At 57.6% G+C, this 11,830-nt stretch overlaps 1 protein-coding gene across 2 annotated transcripts; it reads right to left on the minus strand.

Annotated features, from left to right (window-relative positions):
* Positions 1–2,392: 2,392 nt before the first annotated feature.
* On the minus strand, positions 2,393–11,425 carry ZNF629 (zinc finger protein 629). Of its 2 annotated transcripts, none has more exons than XM_002826356.6 (3): positions 10,965–11,425; positions 8,334–8,439; positions 2,393–8,178 (listed from the first exon to the last, which is right to left on the minus strand). In XM_002826356.6, the coding sequence occupies exons 2-3, from the start codon at positions 8,404–8,406 to the stop codon at positions 5,633–5,635; spliced, it is 2,619 nt and encodes an 872-aa protein (XP_002826402.3). In that variant the 5' UTR covers positions 8,407–8,439; positions 10,965–11,425; the 3' UTR covers positions 2,393–5,632. The 2 variants fall into 2 exon arrangements, with proteins under 2 accessions (XP_002826402.3, XP_054390853.1); XM_054534878.2 differs by having other exon boundaries at positions 2,393–8,197; positions 10,965–11,269.
* Positions 11,426–11,830: the final 405 nt, after the last annotated feature.

Genomic DNA, 11,830 nt, shown 5'->3' on the forward strand with positions numbered 1-11,830 from the left:
GCATCATAGAGACGCGGCCACCTGCGACCCTGGAGAGCTCCAGTCTCAGGAGCGCCGCACCGGTCACGGGTGGAGGTCAGCCAGGCCTCCGTAAGCGCGGTCCCCTTCCAGGAGTGGCCTTCGCCTGGGCTCTTGAGTAAATGCCAAGTCATTCCGCATCGTCTCCCTAGGTATCTGTGCTAAAGGCCACCCGATCTCCTTATCAGAGGGGCAAAACTCTCCTCGTGGGTCTTCATACCTAATAAAAGTCGGCATCAAACCACTTTCTCAAGGTCAAGTCCAAGGGAACGGGGTGAAGATCCCAGAATGTCAGTGAGGCAGCAACCACTGATGTGGTGGCAGGAACCAAACTTTTTTTGAGATGGAGTCTCTGTCTCCCAGGCTGGAATGCAGTGGCATGATCTCGGCTCACTGCAACCTCTACTTCCCGGGTTCAAGCGATTCTCCTGCCTCAGCCTCCCGAGTAGCTGGGACTGCAGGCGTGCACCACTGCGCCCAGCTAATTTTTGTATTTTTAGAGACGGGGTTTCACCATGTTGGCCAGGCTGGTCTCAAACTCCTGACATCATGATCTGCCTGCCTGGGCCTCCCAAAGTGCTGGGATTACAGGCGTGAGCCACTGTGCCCGGCCAGGAACCAAACTCTTAATAAACATTTCCCATGAGGTTCTGGTGCCGGGAGGATTTGCCTTAATTTTTTGACTGCTTACTGCCCCTAGTGGTCCCAGTGGCAGCGGTACCCTGGGCCGTTGCCCAGGGACTGGCAGTCCAAAATTCCTCCTGGGCCCACCCCGACCTTGGCTGTCTTCTTGGGAGTGAACAGATGTTGGCATCAGTGGTGGACATGCCCGTTTCAGCCAGACCTTGGGCACTGCCTGTGATTGGCCAGTGGGTTACCTGATGTTGACCGCTCTCTTCTCAAAACTTCCCTTGCATCCGACGGTGCTATGCTGTCCTGTCCTGGTTTTTCTCATACTGTCTTCTGCTGGTTCTCTTCCTCCACCCCTAAACTAGACCTTCTACTTTGCCACTCTGGGTGTGCTTATTCATGGTTATGGCTATAGCTAAGCTGATAAGACCTAACTGCTCCAGCCACTCCTCTTTCCTGAGCTCCAGACCTGGAGAATCACCACTGTTCTTGTGGCGAGAAGAGAGATCATGTCACTCTCAAATATCCCCAAGTGGTACCTTCCCCAAGCTCCTCCAGGGGCTCCACACTGTGGGCTCTGCTCTCTGCCTCTGCCTTCCCATAGTGCCCTCTTTGCTCTAAGCCCATACCCAGCTGTTATGCACCCCTGTCCTCCGTCCCACCCCCAGCCCATACACCTACTCTTGGGTCTTCTTGCAGTCCTCATCCTTCAGGTCACTTTCCCCGGAAAGCTTCCTGACCCTCCACTGTGGCAGGCACCATCTCTGGGTCCACAGCCCTTCTGCGAAATCTCTGAAGCAGTCACTGCCCTGTGTCTGCCCTTCTGCTGTAGTCACTTTCCTGCAGATTTCTCCAGCACTGGGACTCCTGATGGACCTCAGTGTCCCCAGGGCTTGGCACACAGAGAATGTAGAGTAGCCTTCATTACTTGCTTCTCCTCTCCTCCCATCCCCCTTTCCAGGTGGGGAAGGAAAGGAGACACTGAACCTGCCCTGAGTTGTGGTCAGAGGGGTACAGGAAAGGTGGGGAGACACTTTCTGGCTGGGGAGGATCCCCCCAACCCCCCATGGCCAGGCCCAGCGTCCAGGAGACTGAGCACTGAGGCAGGCCTGACATTGGGATAGAGTGGGCACAAAACCTGCTTGAGTTCCTGGCCATTCTGGTTTCCTTCACGGACTTGCTGTGGATCTTGGGCAATTGGCTGCCCTTCTCTGAGCCTCAGCCTCTCCACACAGTGAGGGCACAAGAGCTGACATCCTGGGAGTGAGATGACAAGCCAGGTCTCCACCCACCTCTCCCAGGGTCCCCAAGTGAACCAGGAGTGGTGGATGCCAGCTTCTGAAACTAGATCCTCAGAACTTCCCTGTGGCAGGTTGCAGGTATGGTGGCCAGAGAGGCCTCCCTGGGGCTGCACAGCTGGGCCTGAGCTGGCCAGCGCCAGAGCCACCAGGCGGCCACTCTGCAGTCCTGCTGGCGGGGAGGCCAGGCACCGATGAGAACAGCTTAGCTCGGCTGCCATCTCATCAGATTTATCCCTTTCCGCACCAAGGGAGTGCAGCTTAAAACTTCATAAACTCTTCAGCTTCCCACAAGCCAGCAATGGATGGGGATTTTAGGGCCCCTGGGTGAAGGGTGGGCCTGGAGCTGGGCTGAGCTTTTGCGGTCACTCCTGGGCTCCGGCTTAAGGTGAGGCCACGCTCTTTCAGCTCACTTTAGGCTGAAAGAAAAAACAAGAAACACCCAGGAAATCTTATTCCCTTTATTCTCTTCAACTAAGCAACATGACCACCAGTGACACAACACTGTTTTGGACACACAACACTCAAAAGTGGGGCCTCTCTTCACTCCATGGGGATAAGTCAGGTGACTGGGGCTTCCCTAGTGAGGGCAAAGGAGTCTGGGAGCTGCTGACCTCAGGGCAGGTCATGGAACCCCACCTCTTGGCTGTGATGGCTTCAAGTTTCCCCACCATTCAGGATTCGTGCCCAGTTCCAAGTTCCCATCTGACCTCCATGTCCACAGCAGTTTCGAGTTTCCCTCTGCTTTCCCCACTGACTCCCTGACCCTATCTGTTGGGCTCCTCCCTCCACCAGGGCATTTCTGAGGGGCCTGGGGCCTGCATGTGATTGGACGAGAGGGTTTGGCTGCACAGTGCCTTCCAGACTCAGTTCTGGTGAGCAAATGCTTTGACCCCTGGGCCTTCATCTGAGCAACTCTAGCCACTGCCACCTCCCTGCTTCAATCCTCCCAAGACGTAGCTCACTCTGGGAGGGAAGCTCCTGGTTAAAGGAGCTTCGGGAGGTGGGCAAGAGAGAACAGGCCACATCCCAGAGGTATCGGACCTTGCCCCTTTCCTACCGCAAGACACCTGACCCTACGAACTGTGCTCACATCATCCATCGCATACAAGAGCCAAGCCCCTTAGCCCTCACCCGTCCCTACAACATGCGAGCATCCTACTAAATATGCTACACCCTAGTCCGAAACAGGCCTGCGCCGGCCTTTGGCCACACTGCCTGTCTCCCCCCAGACTGGCCTCTGACCCCAAAAGCTGCTCCCCAGGCCTCTTCTGGGAACAGATTCCTTAGGCCCGTTTCTGAGAGCATCTGCTTCTGGCTTTGCGAGAGGTTTGTCTTTACAACTTCAGTTTCTGCTACCATCTTGGGGAGGGGGACATCTGCTTACACTTGGTAGACTTCTCAGTCTTACAGGGCACCCCCTTCTTCATCAGCATTCTGTTAGGAAGAGACCCACAGGCAGTCCCCCCCTCAGTAGTGCTTCCCTTCCTGGCACTTGGGTAGGCTGGGGCGTTATGCAGATGTCAACATGGTTCTCCGCACAATCCTGAGGCCTGCCTTCTCCCTCTCCCCAGCAGGCCTGGCATTTTCCTCCCACAATGTTTGAGATTTTGATCCTTTTAAATGTGAGGGTCATCCCGCTGGGGCCAGGATAGATGAATGGCGAAGGATTTGCATAAAGCTTGTGTGAACCTTTAGGTCATGGAATTAGAGGTCTCTTCCACAGCTTTGCAAAAATCCGGGTCACCCCTCTCTGAGACGCGACTCCTGACGGACCCCACAGCTGGCATCTCAGTCCTCTTACTCCAGGACAGCACACTACTGGGGTTGGCAAGCACTTCCTTTCTGACCCAGCGCTGAGCAGAGTCCTCTCCCTTTGAAGGGGTCTCCAGGATTAGGGAGTGGGAGTCTTGTTACAGATGTTTCATTCAAGAGTTTTCTCTCTTCCACCATCTCATAGGGCAACAGTCTCTCCCCAGCCACATACGCCCAGGCCTGTGAGCAGGCTTGGCTGTTTATGAACGTGTAACTGTGTGGTGTGGGAGGTGAGATGGGCCTGGCAAGGGAGGCTTTCTCATCCTTCTGTTTTCTTCTGAAGGTTTCTGGCTAAGGAGGAGAGGGGAGCCAAGTGAGTGGAATCCATCCCATCCATCCCAAGGCTGAGATTGGGCTGGATCATCACAACCCTGGAGGGCTCCAGGTACCAGGGTGAGGAGGGTGAAACGGCCTCTGCGGACTCTTCAGGGACCTGTGGCTCAGTCCGTTGGGTGTCTGGATCCCCACCAGGGAGGCTGCCTTATCCTGCGGGGCAGCCTTGCTACCAACAAAGATGAATAGCTGAAGTTTAAAATCAAGTTGCTGGCTAATCAAAGCTTTCTAAGAAATTCTGTGGCCCTGATGACTTGGAGAAGGCTGGGGAGGCCCACACGCAGGCCCTAAGTCTCTGAAGGGCTTTATTCTTTGGAGGTCGACTAGCAGCGGTTTTCCCTCTCCACTGAGGACAGAATTCGAGGAAATGAGCTGCCACTGGCGGCAGTTAGATTTCAGGAAAAACCTCCTGACGGTGAGACCTGAGAATGTGGTGGGAGGCAACCGCCATCCCTGGATGCCTTGCAGAGTAGAAGTCCCTGGCTGGGCAGGGAGAAAGGGTGGTCCTGCCTGGTGCGGGGAGAACCCTTGCACCCTGAGAGCTGGGACCTGCCTGCTACTTGCAGTTTCACAAGCTCCCGGAAGCAAGAAGGGGCCTGGAGTTAGCTGGGTTCCATGTGAGCAGTTTCCCCACCTTGGTTTGCTCCCCTCAAAGCAACCTAATAGAAACTGCCCCCTGCTTCCACCTAATTTTTGTGGTGGTTTCTCAGTATTCTTATACTGACCATGTTTCTGCACCCCAAACTTCAGCCTTTAAAAAGGCTTGCCAATTTGTTTTCTTCCCCATTTTGGGGTTCTTTTTGATAAGGGATTCCACAGGCCTCTTTCCCTAACACACACAATTCATCTAACATTGTCCTCAAACCCCAAGGAACCCCAGTGCAGTGAGTGGGACCTTTTCTTCCTAGTCTCTGTCTTATCTCCTCTGGGGGCTCCAGAGCTCCTGGTCACTTATTTTTCTCCTATTTTCTTCCTTTTCAGTTCCACCCAGTTCCCACACCACTCCCCCAGCTGAGCATCTTCCTCCATGAGAACTGTCCAGGGCTGCTGGGAGAGAACACTGTGGAACAGCGAGGGAGAGGTGTTTTCTGCATCTTCTGAGGGTCGTTACTCCTGGGTCAGTGCCACTGCGGCACTTCCCCGACCCTATAGGATTTTCCTAAGGATTTTGATGCAGTTTTATAGGGTTGTTCAGAGACATATTGGGACCTCTTCCTACAATTAATAGGGCTTTTATCCACTATGGTTTATAGGGTTTTTCTGCTACAGACTTAAAGGGCTTTTTTTTTTTTCCTACATATTTATAGGGTTTCTAACCCAACAGTTTTTCTCTACTGCCTTATAAGTGCTTCCCACCAATAATTTTATAGGGTTTCTCATCACTGATGTAAAAGCACTATTTTTTCCCAGGGTTCTTTCTCCTCCACTCCACTACCATCTGATAGGGTTATCCTCCCTCCCCCCATGTAATTTTTTTGGGGGAAAAAATCCAGTGTTCCTCTCTGGAGAGAGCGAGGCCCCTGGTCTCCAGACCCATTTCACAGGGAGACACCTGGGTGGCAGCTCCTATGGAGCAGGAGGGCTGCGACTTCTGTGAAGCCGTCTCCACACTCGGGGCACAGATAGGGCTTTTCTTCCACTAGGGTTTTGGGGTTTTCCCCTTCTTCCCCTTCCCCATGGCTGCTGCTCTCTGTGGGGGTAGGGGCCTCCCCTTCACCTTCCTGGTCTGTGGACAGGGTGACTGCCTCTGGAGGGGGGTCCTCGGGACTGGGGGACTTTTCCTGGGTGTGGGTTTCTTGGTGCCGGGTGAGGGCCACGCGGTCGAGGAAGGAGGCCCTGCAATCTGAGCAGCTGTAGGGTCTGGCCCCCAGGGGGCTCCTGAGATGCTCCAGGAGGACGGAAGAGCTCTTCCCCAGCTCTGGACTCTTCTGGGAGCTCTTCCCGCCTGCATGGACTTTCTGGTGCAGCAGCAGCTCAGAGCTGAGGCCAAAGCTTTGTTTGCATTCAGGGCATTTAAAGGGCTTCCCACTTAAGAAGGGGCTGGGCCCTGCGCCTTCCCCTAGGCCAATTCTATAATCAGGAAAGAGAAAGGGCTTTTCGTTGCCGTGGGTGAGCTGATGCTGGAGGAGCACAGAGCGATCCAGGAAGCTCTCTCCGCAGTGGGAGCAGATGTAGGTCTTGGAGGACAGCAGCCCCCGCCTCTGGCTGAAGCCCTCCTGACCCTCCGGCGGCTTAAGGGGCTGTCCGGGGGCCTCGGCTCTGCCCTCCGCAGCCCCGGGGTAGGAATTCCCTCTGAAAGGGAGCCTTGGGGATCGTAACTGAGGAGGTTTGGGGGCTGCGTGTGCGATGAGGCCGTCTGCATTTTTGTAGGGGTTTTCTCCGATGTGGATCCTCTGATGTTGCATGAAGATGCCCTCGTCGTTGAAGCCCTTTCCGCACACGAGACACTTGTGCGGCTTGGCTCCCGGCGGCGGGGTCAGCAGGGAGGGGTCCCCGAGCCCCAGCAGGGTGTCGCCCTGGGCCCTCCGCGCTGGGGTCTTCCCCCTCTCATGGATCACCCGGTGCTGCTCCAGCTCGTGGGCTTCCAGGAAGGCCTTCCCGCAGTCGGAGCACACGAACAGGTTCTCGTCCATGTGCGTGCGGACGTGGGTGATAAGGTTGGAGCTCTGGCTGAAGCTCTTGCCGCACTCGGGGCACTTGTAGGGCTTCTCGCCGGTGTGCGTGCGGCGGTGCTGGATAAGGTGGGAGCTGCGGATGAAGCTCTTGCCGCAGTCGGAGCACTTGTAGGGCTTCTCACCGGTGTGGATGCGCTGGTGGCGGATAAGGGTGGAGCTCATGATGAAGCTCTTGCCGCAGTCGGCGCAGATGTAGGGCCGTTCGCCGCGGTGGATGCGCTGGTGGTTGATGAGGTTGGAGCTGACGCTGAAGCTCTTGCCGCACTCGGGGCACTTGTAGGGCCGCTCGCCCGTGTGCGTGCGCTGGTGCCGCAGCAACGTGGCGCTCAGGGTGAAGGTCTTGCCGCACACTGGGCACTTGAACGGGTCCTCGCGCAGGTGAGTCCGCTGGTGCTTGATGAGGGTGGAGCTGTGGCCGAAGCTCTTGCCGCACTCCAGGCACTCGTAGGGCTTCTCGCCTGTGTGCGTGCGCTGGTGCTGCGTCAGCTCCGAGCTCTGGATGAAGCTCTTCCCGCACTCGGTGCAGCGGTATGGCTTCTCGCCCGCGTGGATCTTCTGGTGCTTGAGGAGGTTGTGGTTCTGGCCGAAGCGCTTCCCGCACTCGGGGCACTTGTAGGGTTTCTCGCCTGTGTGCGTGGCCTGGTGCTGGATGAGGTCCGAGCTGCGGTAGAAAGCCCGGCGGCACTCGCCGCACTTGTAGGGCTTCTCGCCGGTGTGGGATCGCTGGTGCTTGATGAGGTTGGTGCTCTGGGTGAAGGCTTTCTCGCACTCCGTGCACTTGTAGGGCTTCTCTCCCGTGTGCGTGCGCTGGTGCTGCACCAGGTTGGAGCTCCAGCTGAAGCACTTGCCGCAGTCAGGGCACTTGTAGGGCTTCTCGCCGGTGTGTGTGCGCTGGTGCTGCACCAGGTGCGAGCTCTGCGTGAAGCTCTTGCCGCACTCGGAGCAGGTGTTGGGCCGCTCTCCCGTGTGGATGCGCTGGTGCCGCAGCAGCTTGGACCACTGGCTAAAGCTCTTGCCGCACTCGTTGCAGATGTAGGGCTTCTCCGCCCCCGCCGGGCGGCCCTGCACCAGCTCCCGCAGGCTGGGCTCGTTGGCGGGGACGACTGGGGGGCTGTTCCATGTGGTGAGAGCGCCCCACTGCCAGCTGGCCTCGCAGGCCTTGGTCCAGTCAGATGGGGTAGGGACTACCTCCGGGGCTGGGGGGTCCAGGGGGGTCTGGTGGTCCAAGGGATTGGAGTGACCCAGTGGGGTTGGGGGGTTCTGGGGGACAGAGGGGTCCTGGGAGGGTCTCTCCAGGGACATCTCAGTTGAGTCCTTGGATTCTGGACTCTGAGCCGGGTCTCCCATGATGATCTCCTCCCCAGAACTTTCCTGCCGAGGGCTGTCCTCTTCGTTTTCACTCTCGGCACCTACAGAAAGAAAGGGAGTCTACAGCCCCCAGCCCCTTTCAGAACACGGGGTTTGGTCTCTCTTCCCTCCCCTGGGTGTCCCCCAGAGTCCAGGCCCCTCCCTGAGCCGGGACCACCGTCTTGCCGGGACCGCAGCCCCTTCTTGTGCCCCTCACCTCTGTGAGCATCGTTGGGGCTCTGTTCCGGACCCTGCAGATCCGGGCCCCACAGCGCAGTCTCGGGCTCCATCCCAGAGCTCAGGACTGCAGTGTTCCAGGGACCCTGCGGGGGAAGACAGCGATGAGCGCACACTGGGAGCTGATTTTGCACTTTGCTTTATTCCCCCTGAACCTCACTCCCACCCTGCCCCGCCCCATTCCTCCTTGTGTGAACTTCAGTGTCCTCCCACCCCATTTTTCTGGGCACGGGTTCTTGTTGCGGCCCCCTTCCCCTGCAGGCCTGATTCTCACTCCAGATCTTAAGGGCACAACTAAGCAAGCAGGTGAATTTAAGAGCGTAATTAAAAACTCATCACTCATAAGCCTTTGAACCGAATGGGGGCTGGAGCGGTCTCTGACATCCACAGGGGAAGGAGGTTTTCACCCCATACCTCTGATGCCCAGAAGCTGGGAAACCTGTTATTTGCTAATCAGAGGAAGCTCATTAAGACTCTAATTTTCCTCCTAATGGGGCTGCTAATTGAGCCCAATAAACTTTTCTGTGCCCCAGAGTGAACCGAGGCTGCCTGAGACACTTAAAGGGTTAAGAAAAAAACACCCCAGTTTCCCAGAGGAGACAGTCCCTCTAAAAGGACTGGGGCACTTTTCTGTTATCCAAGCACAGAAAGAGGGTCAGGCTGGAGGTGGTGGGGAGGGGCAGTTTAAAGCCGCATCTGCAGGAACCGCCCAGAGGAAGAGAAAAAGTAAGGAGAAGGGGAGGATGGATGTTTGTGTGAACACCTGCGGCAGACCCAGCGCCTGCCATGGTGTCATTTCTCTCACCCAGTCCTCCCACAGCCTGGTGAGGAGACCCAGGAATCAGGCTGTCCATTTTACAGATTAGTACATCAACGCCTGGGGAAACCTCTCCAAGGTCAAGGCTGAGAAGTGGCAGAGCTAAGATGATAAAAGCAGGGCTCCGTGTCTGGCTCACCCCGTCTCTGAGAGCACGAGGTGACCTTGGGAGTCATGTGAGACTCATGCTTGTGGGAGGCTGGCAGGAGACAGGTGATGAGGACAGCTCATGGGGAGCCTGCTGGCAGTGAGAATAGGCTGGAGAAATTCCTGGGACCCAGAGGTTTCCCAGGCTAGAAAAGGAGAAGTTGGACCCAGGGACTAGGCCTGCTGGTCTGCATCCATGAGCTGGAACCATACTCCCCACCAAAGCCCTCCTATCCCCACTCCTGCCCGGACCCTCCTTCTACTCCTTTTGTTCTGCTTTCTTGAGGCTGTTTCTTGAGGCTGCTTTCTTGAGCCTGGCACCGAATAGGTGCTCCAGAAACTTTGTTGAATGAATGAATGAGTGAGATGTCCCTAGCCCCTGGAACACCTGTTTGGTCTAATGCTTTTAAAGATCAGTTTGCAAGGGGATGGCAGCAAAGGAGCAGGAGTTCCAAGTGGCCCCCTGGTAAAATAAATAAATAAATAAATAAATAAATAAATAAAAACAGCCAGCTGTCACTTCAAAAAGGGTGAGATGAGTTCAGGATGAGGGAACGAGGCCACAGGAACAAAGCGCTAGAAGGAGGTCCCACACCATTTACACCCTGCAGAGAATCCCTAGGTGGGGCCTGGAAACTTTGGATGGCTGTGTGAGGTGGGCGCTGTGTGCACAGGGGCAGTGGGGCAAGGGAGACATGGCAGGAGGCAGCTGAGAGGTGACCAAGGTGAAGCAAGATTGGCTGCACCCTGCCAAAGAGCGGTAGGAGAGACAGAAGTTAGCGTTTAGGAAGTAAATGAATTTCTTCATCTCTGCAGCTACTTAAGCTCCAAGAATCCCCCCTCCCTGCCTGTAAGTGTCTTTGGGGTGGTGGAAGCGGAGACCTCTGCCACACTGGGGGCTGCCTCATGTCCGGTCCGGGAAGGATGCCCTGCTGTGTTTGCTGGGGACAGGTAAGAGTTTGTGGACCTCGATGGTTTCCCAAAAATTCTCCCCTAGTGGTCCAGAGTAGGAGGGAAAGGGTTAATGACAGGGCCGACACAGAGCATGGACGTGGGAAGACCGAGGGAGGCCGAGGCGCTGGGAGCCCAGGCACCAGGCACGCCAGCCTGAGACCTCGCGATGGCCCCACTGCAGAGGGAGGGAATGAGGAGCCGCCTCCCGAGAGATGTGGGGAACGGCCCAGGGTGACCCTGACATGGAGGCGGCGGGAATGCAGCCGCCTGGCCCGGCCCCCCCACCGCCTGCACCGTCGGCCCCGGACTTCTGCTCCCCCGGAGTCGCGACCCCCGTCCGGCTGCTGATAACAGAGCCTGGGCATCCGCCCCCGCCCCGGCCACCGGGGTCCCAGCTCCTTCCAGCACTGCCAGGCTCCTCCAGGGCTGCGCTGGCAGTGCCGGCCCCCGGCCCGGGCCGATCCCTCTTCCCAGAATCCCCAGGCTCCCCTCCCCCGCCACCGACCCCCGCGCTTCCCAGAATCCTCGGCCCTCCGCGCCCCCCGCCCGCCCCCACCCCGGCCACAGCCCCGGGCGCGGGTGGGGGGCTCAGGCCCGGGCTCCCGGCCCCTGCCTCCCGGGCCCCATTGTTCCCCGGCGGCCGTCCCGGGCACTCCAGGCCACCCCCCGGGAACCCAGGCGTCCCCAACTCACGGCTCTGGGGTCTGGGAAAAGCCGGAAGGAGGAATCCAGCCCCAGGGGACTTAACCCCTTCAGTGCCCTGCTTCGGGGGACGGACTGGGCGCTGAGGACTCTGGGGTCCTTCTCAAGGGGTGATTCCAGGCTGAGGACCCGGGGACCAGTTCAGGGTGACTGGGACGGAGCAGGAAGTGACCCCAGCTTCCCGGGCCCCTCTAGCCTGGAGTCAGAGCATCAGCTCTATGGGATTTAACCCTTTGCCTCCCGCAGCCTGGGGAAAAAAGGGGACAGCGGTGGGAGCAGGGAGGAGGCTGGGACGACGCCCCTGTCCCCGTCTCCAGTGGGAGCAGGCAGCGTGGGCATCTGGGAGAGCCCCGATGCCCGCGAGGGTCCCTGGGCTTCTGGCCGCTCTTCATCTCGCAGGGGCTCCGCCGGCCGCGCCCGGAAAGCCCTATCTCAGATTTGGCGGCTGCTGATCCCCTGAGGCCAGCCTTTGTTTGGACTAACCCTGGGATGGGGCTGGGGTGGGAGCAGGGGCTGACAGAGCAGACCTGAGAGGGAACACCCTACGCACTAAACATGGCCTTAATGCTTGATGGAAGTCATGGCTGCAGGAGTTGGGACTGCTGGGATAAGCACAGCCGGGAAGGATTTGCAATAGCCTGTGTCCCAGCCCCTCTTCCCCAAACACCTCCCCTCAGAGGAGGAAACTGAGGCTCACGGTGGCAGGAAAGAAGCCGGTGGGGGTTCCCTGGCCAAGGAGGGAGAACCTCTTTTCTCATAGCTCAGAGGGCACCCGGCTCACAGCAGAAGAAACCTTTAAAAACCCAGGAACACTGGTGGCCTCTCAACGTCCAAGTTATCTATGCTCACAATTTTTA

Source organism: Pongo abelii, chromosome 18 (assembly GCF_028885655.2).
Source record: "Pongo abelii isolate AG06213 chromosome 18, NHGRI_mPonAbe1-v2.0_pri, whole genome shotgun sequence".
In the NCBI taxonomy this organism is placed as follows: Eukaryota; Metazoa; Chordata; class Mammalia; order Primates; family Hominidae; genus Pongo; species Pongo abelii.